The 21,670-nt window shown below is 36.6% G+C and overlaps 2 protein-coding genes across 2 annotated transcripts in view; both read right to left on the bottom strand.

Annotated features, from left to right (window-relative positions):
* The window catches only part of LOC109050245 (sterile alpha motif domain-containing protein 10-like), an 890,290-nt gene that overhangs the window by 541,300 nt on the left and 327,320 nt on the right, over window positions 1-21,670 (bottom strand). The gene's annotated exons all lie outside the window — the stretch shown is intronic.
* On the bottom strand, window positions 12,216-19,698 carry LOC109106283 (transcription factor GATA-5). The gene is made up of 7 exons (XM_042712748.1): window positions 19,459-19,698; window positions 18,174-18,840; window positions 16,037-16,206; window positions 14,634-14,762; window positions 14,131-14,215; window positions 13,659-13,786; window positions 12,216-13,058 (listed from the first exon to the last, which is right to left on the bottom strand). The coding sequence occupies exons 2-7, from the start codon at window positions 18,691-18,693 to the stop codon at window positions 12,939-12,941; spliced, it is 1,152 nt and encodes a 383-aa protein (XP_042568682.1). The 5' UTR covers window positions 18,694-18,840; window positions 19,459-19,698; the 3' UTR covers window positions 12,216-12,938.

The raw sequence follows: 21,670 nt of genomic DNA, 5'->3' as shown, positions 1-21,670 counted from the left end.
GTTGTCGTGAAAATAAGCAGCTAAACAGCATAAAAAGTGTTATTTTTTCAATTGAAAACGGTGTTATGTAAACACCCCCTGAGTCTGTACCCATCATACACCATACAATTTTCTGTGAAATCTATCAACTCTGACTGCACAAAATCTGTAGACTGGCTCTGACTTTCATCAGGTAGCATTGACTCATCTAGACTGCAAATCGGGGCAAATGTTTGTGTAAGTCATATAGTGTTTTTCAGCCTTAAACCTCAAACCATATTAGGTGTATATGACTTTCTTCTTTCAGATCAACAAAAAAACATACCAGCTCCATATAACTTTCTTCTGGATCATAAAAACAAAAAAAAATTCCCGCCAGTGAATGGGGGTCGGGATTTTGAAGCCAAAAAAAATTTTGCATCCATCCACCCATCATAAAAAGTTCTCCACACAGCTCTGGGGTGTCAATAAAGGCCTTCAGAAGTGAAGTGATGCATTTGTGTAAGAAAAATAGCCATATTTAAAACTTTAATCGTAATAACCATGATCTCTAGTTTTCACTAACTGTCATACACTCATTCACAATAGAATGCCATTCAGGCAGATGATGTAGGACGTAGGTATAGCGTAAGCTGCAGTGAGAAGTGACGAATGCGGAAGCACAGAGGAGAGAGCAAAACAAAACACCGGTCATGAATTAGAAGTACAAAATGAGGATTTGTAAAGAAAAATGTTGGAGGATTTCAATATAATCCAAGAGGAGACTGGTTTTACTTTGCTGTAAACAAAACTTGGTTCTCGCTAAACTAGCATATTCTTACTCTACCCCTACTTCATCCGCTGGAATGCCACTCTCTCATGAATGTGCACATAGCAGTAGGCAGAAGCTCAAGATTAGGGTTCATAAAGTTTTAAATATGGATATTTTTCTTCCACAAATGCACTGTTTCACTTCAGAAGGCCTTTATTCAACCCCCAGAGTCACGTGGAGCACATTTTATAACAGATGGATGCACTTTATTTGCTTCAAAATCTCAACCTCCATTCACTGCCATTATAAAGCTTGGAAGAGCCAGGATATTTTTAAATATAACTCCGACTGCATTCGTCTGAGAGAAGAAAAGTCATATACACTGATGGCTTGAGGGTGAGTAAATCATAGGGTAATTTTCATTTTTGGGAGAACTATCCCTTTAAGGAGGAATGGTTCAACAATGACAACAATTTGAAAAAATTATTAACAATTATTAGATTAGAATTACTGAAAATATTTAAATATTATTTTTAAAAATGGGGTGAAATAATATGCAACTCTAATGACTGTAATAAAATAAAATGAATTCAGAGCATTTGTTGAAGAAACTATATACAGCAAGAGCATAAATATGTAAGAAAGACAGTGATGTAGTGTTTGTGTCTTAGAGGTTGGGTGCGGGGTGGGGGGCTGGGGGGAGTAGACAAAGAGACAGAGAGAGAATTACTTCCAGCTCTCTTTCTACTCCCCCTCATAATCAAACAAATCATGATTAAAAATATTTCAAGGTCCAGAGCCACTTCTATAAATCTGGAAGTTTCTCTTGAAGATGTGCTCGGCACACACACACACACACACACACACACACACACACACACACACACACACACACACACACACACACACACACACACACACACACACACACACACTTACTTACTTACTTACTTACTTTCAGCTAACTTCTTTTGGACTTAACCCACCAGAGTATATGTGTATTTGGCTTTCTCTCTGGCTCCCTGTGTCTGCCGTTTTCTTACAGTAAAAAATAATAATAAAAAGGCTGCATCTATCTGCAAAGTGCAGCACAGGGTCTGAGAACAGGGTTATCCAAAGTGCATGTTCAGAAGCAGCAAGAGAGAGAGACAACAGAATTAGAAAGGGTGAGAGATTAACCCGAATGAAGGAACATGAGAAACAGACAGACAACAAGAAAAGAAATAGATGGAGACAAGAACATAAGGAAATCCTGTGTGGAGACGATGAAGAGGGTGAGAGGGGAGAGATAATGAAAGACAAGAGAAGGCAAAAGCAAAAAAAAAAAAAAAAAAAAAAAAAAAAGAGAGAGAGAGAGAGAGAGAGAGAGAGAGAGAGAGAGAGAGAGAGAGAGAGAGAGAGAGAGAGAGAGAGAGAGAGAGAGAGAGAGAAAAGAATTCCACATGTGCAGCAGGCCCTTGTCTTTACGATGGCTATGATTATAATTTAGTGCTGCTGTTTCAGGGCTGACATCATCAGTGCAGCACCAATCAGATGGCACAGAGTCTATAAATTAATGAGTGGGCTAGAGTTCAGCTGACGGGGGCAGGGTCAAAGTTCATTCCACTCATGAAAAAGTTTCTAGTGGAATGTGACTATGCAAAAATCAGTCTCGACTGAAACTACTTCGCATATGTTTCATGAGTATTGGAATATTATGGATTGTGGATATTTGGAAATCTGAAGCGCAAGCACAATGCAACTACCATATATTTAACATATATTTAAAGGGTCTACTATGATCAAATAAATCATTAATCATTTAAACTGCTTTGTTTTGTATAAATTGTGGTCACGTGATAAGTAAACATGTCAGTGATCAATTCATTGTGAAAAGGTAACTCATTTATTCACAGTGTAAAATTGGAAAACACAAAGTGAATATATACAACAATGGTTACTATGATTATAAGCTTAATATATATGAAGTATATGTTTTATATAAATTTAATCGCAATATAGAGTTATAATTGTACAAAGTGCATGTAAATCCAATTTGATATAATAATATGTATCCCAAAAAAATCAGTTAATTAGAATGATTACAAGGATCACGTTGGTATAGTCAAGAATGATGCTGACTTTTCAATTAAATTGCATAAAGGAATTATAAAATATATAAAATAGAAAAATTTTTTAAATAAATGCAGTCTTGAGAAAAAAAAAATAATAATAATAAACACTTACAAACAATAATAAAAAAAAAAATAATAATAATAAACACTTTTGAACAGTTGTGCATCCAACATTTTCCGTTTGGTTGAAAATTTCTACAACTGTAAGTTACATTTACAGTTTAGAATATGCTCACTTAAATTTTGCATAAATCAGGGATAGAATGAGTGGATTATTAGTAAAATGTGATTATTTGTTTTGCTTATTGATTTAAGCACATCAGTAGTCTAAATGTATTAGTAACTATACACAGAGACATTGATGACAATTATTTATGTTTTAAGGAGTGTGCATGAACGGGTGTGGTATCTTTTGGCGTACTCAGTCACTGATTGCCCAAGTGGTTTTTATCTCCACATAGACTATGCTGTAATATAATGATTTGGGAATGAAAAGGCTCTAGAGTGAACACCAAGGGTGAAATGAGGGTGGAATTAGAGTTCAGGAAAAATTGGACTAAAATGCACCTGCATTAAAGGTGTCTTAGGTGTGAAATTAGTACATCCTGTATGTTTGCGTGCGCTTGTGAGAGCACGTGTTTGAATCAATGGGGGTGTGATTACCTGACTTGACTGACAGGCTGATGGCGCAGTGTATGTAACTAGCTGTGCTGACTCCTGCTCCCGGCTGGAGGCCGACAACAAGAATAACACACACCTCAGTAACGTCTCTCACCCTGCGTGAAACGCCTGGCACTTTGGAGACAAGAAGGTGAAAGAAAGAGCAGCCCTGGGCCCTGTCACTCCACACTTCACCTGAGGAGAGAGACAGCAAGACACACAGACGGACAGACACACACACACAGAGAGAGGGTGACATGGAGGACATTACTTAAAATAAGGTCATAGGGTGGCACAGGGTCTCAACTTACAGCAATTAAACAAAGATGTAAAAGCCAAATAAACACTATACCTGAGATACTATAATATGAAAGGGTGTAGGACCAATTTAATACCAAGCAGAACATATTAAGGTTTTGAATGCATTTAAAATTGTATGTTCTTAATTGAAAGCATCCTTTACCAGTACTTCTTTTATTATATAAAGGTCATAAACATTAACTAAATTAGATTTTTGTCCATTATGCTAATTTCACTCTGCATGTTCTGTAAAAGCTTTTATCATTTTGGAAGCTAGTGCATGACGGAGAACAACTATTAAAAAAAAAATTCTGGTGTTGTCGGTTTTTATAGTGAAGATATGAGTGTCATGTTTCACTAAGCAAAACTCTTATTTTTGCCCTATACCCAGTTTTCATTTTGCTTCTAAATTTCATTATCAGCAGTCTTACCAATGATTTCATGTGCTCATGTTTCACGCTCATGTCTTTTTGTGTTTAATTGATCAAGGAATCCTAAAAACAAACAAACAAACAAACAAAAAAAAAACTACTATGGTTTTCACAAAAATATTAAGCAGCACATTTGTTTTTAACATAGAAAATAGTAAAAATGTTTGTTGAGCATCAGCATTCATATCACATTAGAATGATTTCTGATCATGAGACACTGAAGACTGTAGTAAAGGCTGCTGAAAATTCAGCTTTGCATCACAGGAATAAATTACATTTTTAAAGATATTCAAATAGAAAACAGTTATTTTAAACTGCAATAATATTTCACATTTTCTTGTATGTTTGATCAAACAAATGCAGTCTTGGTGAACATAAGAGACTTCTTTCAAAATCATCAAAAGATCCTACAGACACCAAACTTCTGCTACTATATAGTGTGAAGGCTATATATGTCAAATTGAAATTTTATGTTCTAACCAGAATTGTTTTCCTAACATTTCTATTAAGTTCTATAAAAACAGTTTCTGAAAGTTCTGTTAATGCTCAAAACATCCATCTTTGTTTAATTAAGAAAAGAAAAAAAGTTTCCTTGGTTATTTGAAAGTTCAGGAAAAACATCAGCAGAGAGGTTGCTGTGTCCCTAAAATAAGCAAAATACATAGTCTTTACCATCAGAACTGACATTTAAAATCAATGCTCGAAGAATCACAACCCTTCAACTAATAAAAAACTAACCCTACAGAAGCCAAACACGTTGGATGTGAAATGTAAAAAGTAAACAGTTTTTTTTCGTCCATAATATCCATTCCCACTGTTCCTCATTGCGTCAATCTATCACTTCAGGCTCATGTCCTCTCCTCCCCATCCTTCACGCCTTCTGTCCATCTCTCTGGAGCGGAGGAGAGCGGGAGGGATGCTGGGGGCTGGGAAAACCTGGACTTGACCCCTGAGTTCTGGGCTCCACAGAGTCTCCTCACCAAGCCTCCCTGATGACAGATGAATAGACAAACACTCTTTCTCACACACACACAACACATACAAGGCTGACACACCACACATACACACACAGAATACCACAACTTTGGAGATTTTCATAAATATGCCGTTTTCTGGTGTTTCTCTCATTGGCTTGTTAGATTCAACTGGCCTTTTTCGTCATGTACCACATGCTACTTATTCAGGGTTCAAAGTTGAAAGGGAGGTGAAGCTACACTTAAGAACTGCAAAGCACAGCCTTGAGGAACCTGTGCCAAAAACTATCAATTCAGAAAATGTAAAAAATTAGATTTCACAACTAAACTTAGATCAGATATTACAATAAAGAGACGTTGCCATTTCCCATGCCAATTTATAGTGACAAAACACAATAAATACATGGCCCTGTACAATATACCTGCAAAATGAGCTGCCATCATGATACAACTGCATGCTTTGGTGTGAAGTTGTTTAACGGGGCTTTACCGGGAGGTGTGAGCCAAATAAATAACCAGGGATCGTAAATTACGGCCTGGGAGATGGCGGCGACATGGCGGAGGAGGGGTGCATTGATTGTAGACAAAGATCGCGGTTTTTCTTTCTCTTTACCCCACACCTACCCCCAAACTTTCTTCCCCTTCCTGGCTCTTTTTCCATGGCAAGGAAACGATCTTAGTCCCAGCCACGGAAGTCATCGCTCTCAGACGTCTCCGTCTCATCGTTTACAATGCTATTTTCCTTCTTGTTTTGGCATTTTCCTCGTCGGTCTGGTTATTTGTCGCCATTTCTTTTTTGTCCACTTATGGACAAAGTTAGAGAATGAATAACTTAGAGAATGAAGCTAAGTTTAGTAACAGCCGACTCTAATAATACCCATGTAAAATGGCATTAAATCGCACAACAGGAAAAATGCATGAGGAGCTGACCCTTCTCCGAGGACACAAGCATGCAACACTCTCTCCCACCTCCACACACTCAATATATGGCAAGCTGTTTAAACATTTATTCCTTAAGACTAATGAGTAATACTAACTAGTATATAGTTATTTATATAAAAAAAAAAAGTGAAGTGACATACAGCCAAGTATGGTGACCCATACTCAGAATTCGTGCTCTGCATTTAACCCATCCAAAGTGCACACACACAGCAGTGAATACACACACACACACACTGTGAACACACACCCGGAGCAGTGGGCAGCCATTTATGCTGTGGCACCCGGGGAGCAGTTGGGGGTTCGGTGCCTTGCTCAAGGGCACCTCAGTCGTGGTATTGGCAGGCCAAGACTCGGACCCACAACCTTTGGGTTAGGACTCAAACTCTCTAACCATTAGGCCACGACTTCCCCTTTATTATTTATTATCTATCTAGCGCAATAGGCCTATTAAATTTAGTAAGTAATCCTTTAAGTAATTTTTCAGTTTATCTAGTAACTATTCCATAGTAGTACTTATTCATTTAATGTAATGAATGAAGTAAATGTATTTATTTCGAATGGTGACTAACTACATAGTATCTAACTATATACTAGCCACTGCTGGAATAGTGACTAGTATCAAAATAATTAATGTGGGAAGGTATTAGGAATAGTAATGTATAAATAATAATAATTCACTAACAATTAAATAGATAGCTTCCTAGTCATTACTTAAATAAGTACTTGTATCTAATGAATAGTTACTAGTTAAACTGAAGATGCTAATCAGTACGTTCATTAAAAATTGTGCTAGTTAATTTTCAGAAGTAAATGTTAAAATTGCTTGCCATGCTGAAGGTCGTCAAAGTTGGTAAAACATTTACTTATGCTTGTGGACATAGGTGGGTTAAATGGCCCAGCATGCAGTACAAGGTGGTATGAATGGTACAATTAATACAGATTTGTATTTCTGAGCATGTTCTGACAGATACTGCTCATGGCCTCCATTATAACTTGTCTTGCAATATGTTGCAAAAAATCAAAATAAAAAAAAATAAAAAATAAAAAAAATGAATAAATAAAATGAATAAATAAAATAGAGGAAGGATGAAGACTGGTAGGGCTGATTTAATATTATGTGCTAAAATTGCACGCACCATGTCAATATATGCAAACACCACAGCAATGACAAATTTTCTTTAATAAATCATAAATACAATGGCAGTTTATCATTTTAAACATGTTAATGAGTAACTCACTGTTGACTGTGATCATGTAACAGGCAGTGGATATTTGATATATGTGTCTAATGAAGCTGACTATTGGCCAGGTGTGTGTCCGGAAAAGCATGTGCATGCAAACACCAATACCGAACACCTGTCCTACTTTGTGTGCATGCTTGCTTGTGTGTTGTGTAGCTGCAGTAGCATATATTTGAGCCTGTACTTGCACTGGATTTGTGTGTGTGTGCACGTGGCATGCTGTGATAATTATGTACATAGATGCACTTTGTTTTATGGGCCTTTAGTTGCAACACAACCTTTGGCCTGAGCACACCTTGACCTTTGGATAGGCGGGGTCACCCTCTTGTTTTTGTTTTCGTGAGTGCATGAGGGGAGAGGGACTCTCCTTTAATCACCCTGCCATTTAGGACACATCCAAAGGGACTGGACATTTTTTTTTTTACCACATTGTTAAAGGGATATTTCACCCAAATATGAAATGTGCCGTTATTTACTCAAACTCAAGTCATTACAAACCTGTATGACTTTATTTCTTCTGCAGTGGTTTTGTTTTGCACACACACAAAAAAAACAATACGACTTTATTTCTTCTGCATGTTTCAGTGTTTTTTTTCTGTTTTGTTTTGTTTTGGACCCTATAGACTTTCATTTCTAAAAAAAAAAATTAAAAGATTGTATGACAAAAAAAATGTATGACAAAAATGTATGACTTACAGGTTTGACTTACAATCATAAGTCATCTGGGGTTGACTATCCCTTTAAGTGATAATACTGAACATGCTGCTGTATCTTTTCAATAGGGCTAATATAAGTTAATATTATTATTACATCATAGAATGTTAATGTTGCCCCATGAAGAATAGGTTCAATTGACCTCTCTGAATTGGACCATTTGTCAATTACTCTGTATTCTTCCAGAATGTAAAAGTGGGGGTCATATTCAAGAACAAAGTCCTCAATTACAATATAATAGGAGTCCTGTGGTGAACCCCCAAGAGCTACTAACACAAACACACAAGTGCCAGTGACAGTATGTGTCTTAGGGAATGTTGGGGTGTTTTTTTTTTAGTTGCAGGGGGCCAATAAGGCAGTCAACATGGTGTAGTGCTGTAAAGAAAGAGAAACTGCAAGAGAGCGAAAGAAAGAAAGAGCCTTGGCAGATTTAATAGTTCACAAATGCTATAGCTTAAAGTACACAGGGCACCTCTAAGGTCATTTTACTGATAGTGTGTTCTGAAATCTTGTGGCCTTGGTGTTTTTTGAGAACTGCAGACTGGCAAAAATGTTTGATGTTTGACAAAACTAAGAGGTGAAAATTGAGAACACTGCTGCTCGACCCTTCTCGTCCACCTCTAGTAGTCTACAGAAAGACATAAAGTCTAAGAAAACTCCCCTCTTGAGCATCTCTGAATGAAAACGTAAGCTGGATGCTCTAGTTGGAGCACTCATTAGTATTGCTGCATTATTGTTGATTCTCTCCCCAGTTTTCCAGGCACAGTCTCCCTTTCTCCCCCACACTTGGGTTGTTCTCTGGCCCAGGCCTTATATTGGGGTTATATGAGAACACATTACAGTGCGTTCTGGCTCTGGTAGCTCTGGCAGCTCTGATATCTGATTGTTTGTTCTAAGGAAATTCCCAATAAGAACGGCCCTGAAAAATACACATTCACAGGTGAACAAAATCAAACTGCAATGTCTTGTTGTTTTTTTTTTACTTTTTTTTAATCAAACATTTCTAGTTTTAAATCTTGTTCTCTGTGCATGCAATGATAATTCATTCTAAGAGTATAATTTACCTCATATAACACTGAGGTTTATGATTGACAGCATTGTAGCCAATTCGTTTTATCTTGCGTAATAATTTTGGGGCGGGGGGGTTGGGTGCAAATGGATTCTCGTGCGGGTGAAACTTGGTGGTTACCTTTTTTTTTTTTTTTTTTTATCTGTATTTTTCCCAGTAAAATTATCTAAATCTCTTTATAAATATAAGTATAAAAATCTAAACTGGATTAAAAAAATATTTGAGATGCAATGCAAAATTTCATAAGATTTTCTTATTTTTGAAATAAACCATAGATTATGCTTAAAAAAACAAGAAAAAAATAAAAATAATTTGTCAATAAGGAAAAAAATAAATAAATAACATACAACTGAAATAAGACAATATAAATATTATTATTATATTTTCTGAATACAAATCTTTACATACTATTCAAAAGTTTGGGGTAATGTTTAAATAAATTAAACATTTTATTCAGCAAATACATATTACACTGATCAAATGTGACAGTAAAGACTTTTACATTATTCAAAAAAATAAAAATAAAATAAATATATTTCAAATACAGGCTTTGTATTCTTCAAAGAACCCTGATCACGGTTTCCACTAAAAAATATTTAGCAGCTCAGACTGTTTTCTGAAGACTGAAGTAATGGCCTCTTAAAATTCAGATTTGCAATAAAAAAAAACAGGAATAATATATATATATATAATATATATAATATAGAGATAGATAGATAGATAGATAGATAGATAGATAGATAGATAGATAGATAGATAATTCATAATTAATTATTATAACATTTCACAATATAACTATTTTTTATTAAATAAATGCAGTTTTGGAGAGTATAAAATACTTCTTTCAGAAACATTAAATTAACTTGGAAAACAAGGCAATAGTGACTAAGAAAGTGATATTTTGCAATCTATAAGGTTTTTGAAATAAAGCCTTAGTTTAGTCCCCATGAATCCACAGGATTCTGATGATTGCTGCAGCTTGTCAGATGTGGTTACAGACACAGTCACCGATGTGTACGGCCATGCATCACAATGTGACACATACACATACAGTCAAAAAGCAACAATCCTTCAGCCAAGTTCACTGTCACAGTAGGATAAATTGTCACCCCCTCCATAACTTCCTTCATGGTCAGAACTGCTCTACAATATCCTGTTTTTACCACAGGATAGAGAACGCAATGCAGAGAAAATGAATGGAAGGTGACCCTTGGAAAACTTTGCCATTGGCCACAGAAACGCTAAGAGTAAGAGAAAATATTGAAAAGAGGAAAATGAGATATATATCTTAAAGAAAAATGGAAAGGAACTAAGAACAGAAAAGAAAAAAAAAACTAGCTTGAAACTGCCTTAACCTCAAGCTTTTTTGAAAAATCATGATGGTCAACTTTTGGAGATGTGAAATTATCATTAAATATAGACTACAGAAAAAGGCATGGAATCTCCTGATGATTACCAGAAATATTTGAAAATTTTATTTAATTTTACCAGTTTCAAACACAATTGCTTGACACTTGTTTTAATGTCAGTTCTTGCTCAGAAATGCACTTCAAAGTTGTCCTGAGGGTCTTGTTGGCCTGGTTAGCGCTCATTTGCATCACCTCAAATAAAGATTGTTTAAGGAGAAATGGATGAGTTTTAATGTTTCAAAGTGATGTTCAGTATAAAGTATGCTTCCAAACTCACCACCAGTCGCTGCACTCAGTAGTGCCTCATTTCAGAAGTGATAATTATTCATATTATGGAGTTGTCTGATGATGATCATAGAATGAGCACATAAAAACACAGAATGAAATATGCTTATGAAGCACTACTCCTGAGGTTCAGGTTATGATGCAACAGTTTCTTGACCCTGCACATCATCACCTGGGCAACAAAAACTAAGACATCAAGAGATAACGCGAGCTAATTTGGCCAATAGCAATAAAGGTGGATGGCGGTGCCTCTCTGTCGCCATGGGGCTGTAAAGCGGGTGGGCTACATGCTGACGCGCCCGCCAAGAGCCAACATGTTCCAGCCCAACCCAAAACCTTAGCACCATAAAGCCAAGCTGGAACGCAACCTTTGATCGCCAACACTCTGCGGAGAGAGGTACGCTCAGACACCGAAAGTGATTCACGCAAACACTCAGCAAGACCTATGAGGATACAGGTTACACAGAAGAACTATATAAAGTCATAAACATCAAAGTGTTCATATACAATTCATACATGGCCTACGCCTTGGCATTATAAAGTCGACATTTTAAAAATTAACACTTTTAACAACTACCTTTGAAAACAGAATAAGTCATGTTAAATTGGTCGTTTGTTCTTTTTTTTTTGGGGGGGGTGAAGCTTAAAAATATATTCAAATATTTTGAGGGATAATCAAGTAAAATACTGTGTATATCCAACCTGTCCTTATGAGAAAATCTAAGTATTTGAAAAGTTGGCAGTTGTCAAAAATGTAGGATTTTTAGAATAGAGTAAGCAAGATCCACCCCCAAACTGTCAGTGGGGTGTAAGCAAATACAAAAAACTACAAAAAATGTACGAATGAGATCGTATATTTTCATATGATTTAGCCAACAATTCGGCAAAACATAAAATAGTTACAAATTGCCATTAGAGTGTGTTTATATATCAGTTTAAAGTTCACAGAACTGTTTTTGAACACTGAAAAAATTAATATAAATCCATAGAAATCAACCCACGGTCCCTCATTGTAATAAAAACAGGATGATACTGATGTCAAAATATGATATGATCTTATAAAATACACTTTTGCCTGTTGAACCGTCATCAACTTTCAAACATAAGATTCTTCCAGAAAGATTTACATGTCTTTCTTTCATCTTGTTATGTTTACTGCACAGTTTTGATTTTTTTTTACAAATAACACAGTTTTATTTATTTTTTTTCCAAATAAATTACTGTTTAAGAACCATAGACATTTTTTGAAATGTATTTAAAAAAAAAAAAAAAAAAAAAAAAATCATAGTTTCATAGACAAAATTTAAGGAGAATTAAAATATTACAAACAAGTGCAGACACAAAGCAGATGTTTGGCAATTTTATATGAAATAAAACAATGCTATATTTCCAATATATATCAACAAAATACAGCAAATAAATTTAGGTTAACATATTCTGACAAAACAAAACACAAAATATCTAACAATTAATATAAATGTGTCCCTTTTACAAAATTAGCTGAAAAGAGAGGGTCATTGCACTTCGGATCATCAGAGGAAAACAATATAGCATTAAAAGTGTCTGGAATCAGCAAAAACAACAAAGAAACTTTTAAAAGCCTCATCCAGGGAAAGTATGCGATCTAAAGTCATAGCGACCATAAAGACGCATTCCCTGAAGGATAAATTATGGGAGAGTCTTGTGTGCTTCCACTATTCTTATCTCAACATAAATAATGTATCTTAAAAGTTAATCATTAACAGCTAAGCCATGAAACATGCTCAGAAGCCATAAAAAGCATGTTTTTTGTCCTCCCGATCATTGCTTAAGGAACTTGAGAACTGTTGCTGAGTTGCTGCTTGTCGCCCGCCGTACTTTGGCGGAATTGCGTGAATTGGCCGTGACATCACAGACAGATATGCCACGCTAAAACAACGAGGCAAAGTAGCACAAATTACAGCCAATCTCTTGCATTCTTCAGATCCGTCTGTCTACATTTGTGTAAAGCTTCTGTTAGGTAGATCTTGTTAAAAGTCTTTTCTCCCAGAATGCACTGCAGAGGTTTAGAAAAGGTAGTAGGTCTCAGATCACGCTTGGGACAGCGCACACCAGGAATTGTGTGGGGCGATTGACGTCGGGGTGTACGTGTAGTCTTCATATTTGATGTCCACAAGTGCTGAACTGGCACTGTCCAACTGTGTCGATGCCATAAAGAACAAAGAGAGACATTGTTAGCTGCCAAATCCAGCTTTGCCATAGAAGGGTTATTTTTTAAGAGATAGTTCACCCAAAAATGAAGGTGAGTAAATGATGACAGAATTTTCATGTCGAATAATGAATTTAAAATATTTAAAAGTTAATGTTGTTTTAGACTTGGACAAAACAGCTGAAACATTGTTCAAAATATGTTATTTTGTGTTAAACAGAAGAAATAAAGTCATATGGGTTTGGAACAAGAGCTTCAACTGTTTATATCAACTATCTCTTTAAATCAAACACTTAAAAATCATGGTTCCAAAAGGAGGTTTTTGCAACAATGCCACAAAAAATTCATTTCAGTGAACTGTTCATTTAGTTCAGTGAAGTGAAAAGAAAATTTTCATCATCTAAAGAACCATTTGTCCAATGTAAAAAGGTTCCATGGAGGTTAAAGGTTCTACATGGAACCACTGATGACAAAAAAAGACACTTTAGACACTTTATTTTTTTTAGAGTGAACTTGAACCATATTTAATAATTGCCTTTCATTGACAGTGACATTTACAAAGAAAAAAAAATAAAGTTCAGTCAATCACATGAGTACATACCTGTGTGACTGAGACTACAGTTTGGCCTGCATATGGTGAAGCTGCGATATTGGGTTCACTCTTTATTGTAGAGGCGTTCTCTGACACAGGCAATGAAGTGGGAGACGTAGCACCAGACACTGTTGACCCTGAAGACAAATAGAACAAAATGTGACTGACAGCCACAATAAAGGACCAGCAAACTGGACATGGTTATTGCAAATGACAATTAATAGCGTCAAACATCCGTTGGTGTTTGTGGTGCTGCCACACACGCACCACAGGTCGACTGAATGCAGAGAAAAGTGCTGTTACTGCTCTCTTTCACTCCTTTTCCCCTCCCTTTACTCTCTTGCTCACCCCATATTTCTCTCCACACATTCTCTGACTCACTCACTCCCACACTTCCATCCAAATCACTCATGTCTGCTTTCGTCTAAAAATGAAGCTTTTCCAAAAACGTCTCTTTTAAAATGCTTTTCTCAACTCTTACCTGAGGATGCTTTGCTTTTGGGCATCTTTGGTTTGCGTTTCCTCGTCTGAATGCTTTCTTTCTTCATTGCTAATGGCCTTGGTACCTAAAACAAGAGTAAAGTAAAAAGATTATAATTTAATTCTGACTGATTATTCATTATGCAATCAAGAGTTAAAAATTAGTTGGTGGTTCAGTTATAATGGCAGTTGAACTGGGTGAGAATATGGGTCTTGTTGTTTAAAAAATGCAGTTGTAACTACATTTTTTTTTTTTTTTTTTGTGAGAGTCAATCATTAGTTTATAGAACAAAGCTTATTTAAGCAACTTCCCTTCCTTTCTTCGCTCTCATTGTCTTCTGATAAAACACACCTATGTCCTCTGTATCATCATGTAGACTACAGGTCTGCACACACACACACACTGCCGTGCACATACACATAGTGTGCACCTCCCAAATCGAGTTCTGGTTAGAAACACCAGTTGTGTGTGGCACAATAAGGCAGACTGAATCACACACTCACCCCGTGGAGCTTCATGTACAGTCCACAGGCATTGCAGACGGGCTCTCCCTCTGCGTTTCTCCTCCACAGCGTGGTCGTACTGGTATGACAGTTAGTGCAACATAGACCTGCTCGTCGTGACGTGCTTTGCTATGGAGACAAACATACATAAAGTTAAGGAGGTGATTAATTTGGCGAACTTTGACAAAATTTTAGAGAGCTGAAGAGAGGAATTGAGAAGGGAATGAAAGAAATAAAAATACCCCTCCAACAAAAAGGGATATACAATATGAATATAAAATGAAAAATATCCTAAATCACGAATGTGTTCATCAAAAAATTATACATATTTATGTTTTGTTAAAAACATTTTGCAGTGGCTAAGATGTGTAATTACATTATACAGCATTTATTTTAAATGTAAGCAACTGTGGTCATAAATAACAGAGAAAAAGGATGGGAACTCTGTGACCAGGCCTATTTATTCATTCCAAGCATCATTTTAGGAAAACAAAGCAGGATTTTAAAGGTACACATCATTCATTCTAGAGGAAGAATGAGCTTTTCAGCTGAAATTCAGCATAAAGTTTGGAGCTGTTTAGAGTTTTGCTGCTTTGGCTAAAAACAGACCAACCCAAGGACAAGGTCATGAATGCAAAAATGAAAACAGAGAGGTAGAGACGAGAGAGAATTATGTGAGAGGGAGAGAGTAATAAAGAGAATGAGAGAGAGAGAGAGAGAGAGAGAGAGAGAGAGAGAGAGAGAGAGAGAGAGAGAGAGAGAGAGAGAGAAACTCCTGGGAAACAGTACAGCAGTGAAGGCTTTGCGCAATTTCTCTCTTTCAATGGCCTTCCCCAGTACTGACCCTGAGATCAACCCACTACACTCTTAACATGAATATAAATTAGCCAAAAATAATTTCATTTTGTGAGACTGTATTGTAAAATTATCGGCTTAGTATTTCCAGAAAACCTGTAAAACGGTTTACATCTTGTCTGGGAACATCAGGATATCTTATATATATATATTTTCTGTGTAATCTTGAAGTTTGTATTTGACTAATAAAAATAATTTAATTTCAAGTATTTGCCAATGAAGAATATGCCTACTTCACAATAAAAATTATTTGTCTGAAAAAAAGTAAAAAAAAACAAAAAAAAAAACATCACAACGTCACAACATCTAAATCAGCTGCAATTCATCTGAAAAATAAAATTTAATATGATTGAATCAGTGATAATTTAATTGAATCAATGTTTATTTTAGGTCAAACCAAAGAAAGTCATTTTACGGGGGTCAGAAGTTCAGGTAGAAAAAACTGTTTAAAGTAATAGTGCTCACTTTTTACAATGTTGGTTTGGAGAAGGTGGTGTAAAACCTAAAACCTAAAAGTAAATGACAATAATTAACAAAAGGGCATTTACCAGGCGTTTCTGTGGTTTTATTAGGGGTCGATTGAAGCCGTTAATCTTGTGGTAGAGGCCGCATGCATTGCACAGGTAATGTCCGGTCCCGTCTCTCCTCCACAGCGGCGTTGAGATGGAGCCGCAGTTCACACACTCGCGCCCTTCACCCGGCAGCTCTTCCAGCATGTCTGAAAGGAGATGCAGTTCGTTTTTAATTAATTTCCAAAGGTTTTCTTCTAGGTTCAAAGGGATTTATGAGAGGACAATGTTCGTTAAAATCATAAAATACAACGCGAGACGAAATAATAGTTAAAGTTCAAATGAAGGGAACATCAGTGTAATGAGTTGTTTTCAAGGTGCAGCTATTGGGATTTTTGTTATTTCTTGCTGTTTTATTTTTCTAAACAGCAACATATGGATAACGTTAAATGAGAGAGAAAAAAAAAAGTTCAAAAAGTATTATTTAAAAATACTGTTCAGAAATTATTTAGAGGTCTAAACTAATTTTGTGTTTTTAAATATAGGCCGTTTCTAATTGGGAGCGATGACTATTTCAGTTCAAGTTCTATCAAACAAAAAAAATTCTTACGTGTTGCGCAATCTCGCCCTAAATTCGGAAGTTTTGAAAAATTCGAAAATGTTTAAATATAGCTACATGCTACCTTTCAAAAAGTAACAGGTTCACTGTAACATTGTATGGATTGGAGAATTCTAACGACATGACGCATAACCTGGGCACACAACAATATCTAAAATCTAAATAATTTCCGTATCCAATATGGTCATATTTGCTAAAAGAAATGAACAAAATTAAATAACTAAAATTTAACTGATGTGTTAAGAAAAGGCCTAATGTAAGTTGTTTTTCATTGTTAAATCCCTTTAAAAACTCAACTCAACACTTTGCATCGATCCAAATAGACCTTTGGGTGAGGCCTGGTGTTTTCTGAGCATCAGCGGTATGGAATGTGACGAAACTCTATACGGAATGAAGAATATCCAGGGTCACTTGAGTGTCTATTAGGGCGGCTGACGAGGCACGAGGGCCTCAAGCGAGCCGAATGTAAATGGGGCTCTTATCAGTGTTAAAGATCCAGGGGTCACCGATCAATCAAGATACTGACACGTGACGCTCTCCGATAATTTATTTAAAAAGAAGTGCGTATTAATAGTCTTTGTAATATTATTATGTCTTGACATTTTATAGTTTCAAAGTGGCCTGAAAATGTCTAGGCTATTCAATCTTGTTGAGTTTTCCTGATGGACTGCTGGAATCCAAAATGCAGCTCTAGGTTTGTAACAAAGCATCAAAATACCCAACTGCTCAATATCAAACGCCCGAGCCTTTTGTAAGCCCGAATAAATCGCCCTCGGTTGTAGAAAGAAATGTGACGTTTTATGGACTATCAAAGAAAGCACTGTCCGCCTAAAGCACTGAGCTTCAAAGGGAACGGCCGCTAAATGTGTATCTGACCGTAATGGTCTGTTTAGAAGAGTTTGATCAAGGTGACAGTAGTTTGGATAGTTCTCACAATTATGAGGTGTGCACGGGACCCTTTCATCAATCCACAAGTAGACAGACAATAGCAGGGAATTAAATTAACATCTAAATTAAATTGATTGCATTGCCCATTAAAGGATGTGTATTAGTGGAATAAGACCAAGTTTTGTTTTGATAAGGTTTTGTAATGTGCCTGTGTACCCTAGCCAAAACTAGCTGGTATTCTAGTGCCTTTTAACAACGATAGTCTAACATAAACACCAAGACAGCAATAAATAACCTTCAACACCGCTGCTATAAATTGTGAGATCACAGCATCAAACGAAACCCCCTCCATTCCAACCTTTTTTTTTTTTTTTTTTTTTTTTTTTTTTTTTGCCTGCTGGCTTGAAAGATGGATTTTAAACTGTTGCCAGCTAACGACCCAAATGTAATAACTAACTTTAACATACGGGGTTTGTGCAAATAACTTAGTTACAGAATCTTCAGCAAAATTATTTTAAAAGTGGTGCAGACAAAACTTGAGTAAACGTTTTGTTATTTTTGTGCACATATATTTACATGTCCAATCAGAGAGAGAGAGAGAGAGAGAGAGAGAGAGAGAGAGAGAGAGAGAGAGAGAGAGAGATGTAATATTGTGGTAAATCATTTTACCTAAACTGGACCTCCTTCCTGGTAGAGTTCCCTGGCGTCCCTGAAGACCTATCATGCCTCCATCGAAGGGCCCTGGCGTCCACGAGGTTGCCATCTCCGGACTCATGTAGGCCGCGTATGGGCTCGAGTACGAGCCGCCGACGGAACGCACCAGTGCACTTCCATATTGATCTGCCCGGCCGCTGTTACTCAACACCAGCGGATTCTGGTACCCGGCGTCCCTGCCGGTGCTGCTGCTTACCGGCGGGCTGTGCGAATAAGAGAAACCGGGCGGAGGATGAGGGCTGCCCGGGTTGAAAGAGGAATTATCCGTGCCAGTCTGTGGCCATGCGTGGTGACTGCCGAGCCCGTGGGCTTGATGCGTGGACTCACACGTCTGTAGGTAGGGCAAGGTCTGGAGCATGGCAGGTACACGGGTGGTGGGCACATACACAGGTGAGCTGGCGGACGGATGGATGTAGTTCCCGGAATCGTGTGCGTAGGGGGACGGGTTGGAAGATAAAGCCAGACTCGAATACATAATGTATCCAATGACTAAGCTATCCTTTCAAGTTTTGAAATCTTTAAATTAGCCCAAATAGTAGTAAAAGCCTCGATAAAGTCTCCAATGCAGAATCTCCAATGCAAGGGTTTCGTGAGCAGCACCCTCGGAAAAAGGAATTCTCTCCTAATAATAAAAAAAAAAATAACAAATCAAATTATTTTCTCTGTAACAGATTAGGATTATATAAAGAGAGAGAGCGAGCGAGAGAGAGAGAGAGAGAGAGAGAGAGAGATTAAAAACATCAAATAATAATAGGTCTAATATTAGTTTTGAATTCATAATCATTTAATGAAATTGTGTTTCATTTGTGTGAATCCAATATTTGCAACAATGCTTTAAATCAGGAATGTAATAATTAGATTTTTTTTTTAATAAACAATCAAAAACTGAAGAAATAAAAATGCATCGGCTGCTACCGTCAAGATGGACAAACCGTTATAATTGTCAGGATTTTTCGGAAATCTGTATCTTTCGATTTGTATTTAATAGACTAAAATGACATCAATTACTGTCCATATCTTTACATGGGGATATAAATAATTATCAGCAGCAGTCTCAGATATCCTGGGAAAACTCTATACCGAACCATTAAATCATTTGTGGGGATCGAATCAATCCGCACTGCAATCTCTCTAACATCTATATTTTATCATTGAAAACGCAGATTACATAAAAACGTTGATAGCTGTAAGGAAAGGGTTTATATCATTTCATCCAAGAGCTCTTGCTGTATTATCTCACCAGATAAGGACGGTCAGTGATAAAGTCAGGAAACCTCTTCTCCAAGTGATTTGATTGAATATCGCCGTGGAAGTTCCCAGTCTCTTCTTTCTTCTTGATTTTAGCCCAGAATCCAAACCTCAACGAGTCTGCGACACACGAAAAACTTGTAGCTGTCCTCTCCGCGCTTGGACGTGTCACCGTGCCTTGTCTGTATCTGGAGATAGCTGCTGCTGCTGATAATGCCTAATATAACTGTTCTCTGATTTGCTCTCTACTTTACTGCGAGTTATTTGTAAGAGCAGAACCACGTGACGCACTCCAAAGGTAGGACCCATGGAGGAGGAGAGGAATGAGGGATAAACTATGGTGTGTTGCGGAGGAGGGGTGTGCTCCTACCTGTAAGAGATCTATATTTGCTGAGTCCACTGTATTTTAAACGATTGTATTTTTTAGTTGATGAAAGTTAGCTTTTAAGAGACATTAAAAGCAGTTAGAGGACAGAGGCACCAAAGCAAATAAGACCAATGTAAAGGCTACGCCATAGAAAAATCACATATTGTTCTATAGTGCTATAAAACATTATTTTACTTTTATACTTATAAATAGCCAACTTTACTTCATTTTAAATAATTTAAATGAGTCTAAATACGTTCCAAATAAAACCAAAGCACTGGAAGAACTTTTTCTTGCGCTACTGTGCATATTATGTTTTACAGTAATGGCTTGGGATTTTGTTTGAACTTTCTTGTAAAATAAAAATGTTGCAGTAAAATAACCTCGCTGTCTGTGCGAGAACGTAAAGCTCAATTTTATGACCCGATAAATCTGGCTGTGTTCTCTATAAAAGCTGTAGAGAGATAAGAGATACGAGCGACAGCTTAGTATGATGATACGACAATAATCACACTCATTATACTCAGTTGGAAATATTGTTATCTTAGCGGTATTGTTTGAGTTATCACCCCTCCCCTTTTTCGGATAAAAACAGAGTTTTAAATATGTATGTAAATAAATACACTAATTACACGTGCTAATGTAAAGATAACGCTCAACAATAAGATCTCAAATTAAACGCGCAATTATTAAAATAGCTATTAATAATAATGATGATAAGGAATGATACAAAATTTCCAACGCAAGTTTTAGATTAATTTTTAAAAGGAATGATTTACGAAGAACTCCTCTGCGCAAAGCAAATGACTCACAAATAATCGAATAGGGGTTTTTATTTATCAGATAGGCCTATTTGGTGATAAATTCAAGTAACCAACTGTTGTAAATTTATCTTAAATTTCAGAAAGGTGGTCGCCAATCAGTCTCCTCGACAGGCCGCCGATAATGAGATTAATAAGTGATGTTGCGACCTGTGAAATCATTGCTCGCGCCACAAACGCGTGGAGAGGACAATTGAGCACACACCCTGTCTGCAGTGAGGGAGCCAGCGACTGTTTGATCACTGGAGAACCTACACGGGTTAAATAAATCCACCTTGTCTCTCAGGCGTTTCATTTCACCAAAGTCGCCTTTACCTAAGAGCAAATCACCACAGAGAGGATTTCAATAGAAGCCGTTTCGTTTTGTCAATAGATATAAATAATAAATGTCACGGATTTGGCACATCAACACACACTTAAAATAAAAGTAAGTAAAAATGAATGATTCATGTGTGGCAGCCTACCTAAATCTACACCATTTTATGAATTATTGTTTTAGGTTACATTATTTTTGGTTTTAAAATATTTTGGGGATCTAGCTCATCACATGGCATCCATTCAATTATCCTAAACTGTTTTTTGAAAGACATCCTCAAAGTGACTGCCTCATAGCCGCCTTTGAGAGACATCCAAAGTAAGAACTTGATGATGCAGAGAAGAACTGTAAATTCTGTTCTGCATGAACGGATACGCGCAAGGCCGAGGGTTTTAGTTGTGTGAGTGTATTTGTTTGTGTGTTATTGCTGACGAAAAAAAAAAAAAAAAAACGTGTTGTGATTCTGGAAGACCCATTTTACTTTTTTCTTTTTCTTTTTTAAATTACGTTCATAAAATTAGATAAATCTTTACCATTAGTTAAACAAAAGAAACAATTGTCTGAGTATACAACACTGTTTGTAAATAATAATTCAATTGATAGTATTCTGAGATAAAGCAAGATAAAGTAACAGAGGTGATACTGAATGACGTCAGACACTGGGGGACTGAGACGAGGAGTGGTTACTAAAGGAAGGAAA

Source organism: Cyprinus carpio, chromosome A23, assembly GCF_018340385.1.
Source record: "Cyprinus carpio isolate SPL01 chromosome A23, ASM1834038v1, whole genome shotgun sequence".
Lineage (NCBI taxonomy): Eukaryota > Metazoa > Chordata > Actinopteri > Cypriniformes > Cyprinidae > Cyprinus > Cyprinus carpio.
This window is presented reverse-complemented; position numbering and strand designations above follow the sequence as displayed.

What these genes read in the sequence shown, in the direction of transcription:
- LOC109106283 (XM_042712748.1), bottom strand. Translation starts at nt 18,693, where the DNA reads ATGTATTCGAGTCTGGCTTTATCTTCCAACCCGTCCCCCTACGCACAC. An exon ending in CAAAAGCAAAGCATCCTCAG is followed by an intron (nt 13,787 to 14,130) that starts GTAAGAGTTGAG and finishes ATTTGTCTTCAG; the next exon opens with GGTCAACAGTGTCTGGTGCT. An exon ending in CTGTAGTCTCAGTCACACAG is followed by an intron (nt 13,059 to 13,658) that starts GTATGTACTCAT and finishes TTGTTCTTTATG; the next exon opens with GCATCGACACAGTTGGACAG.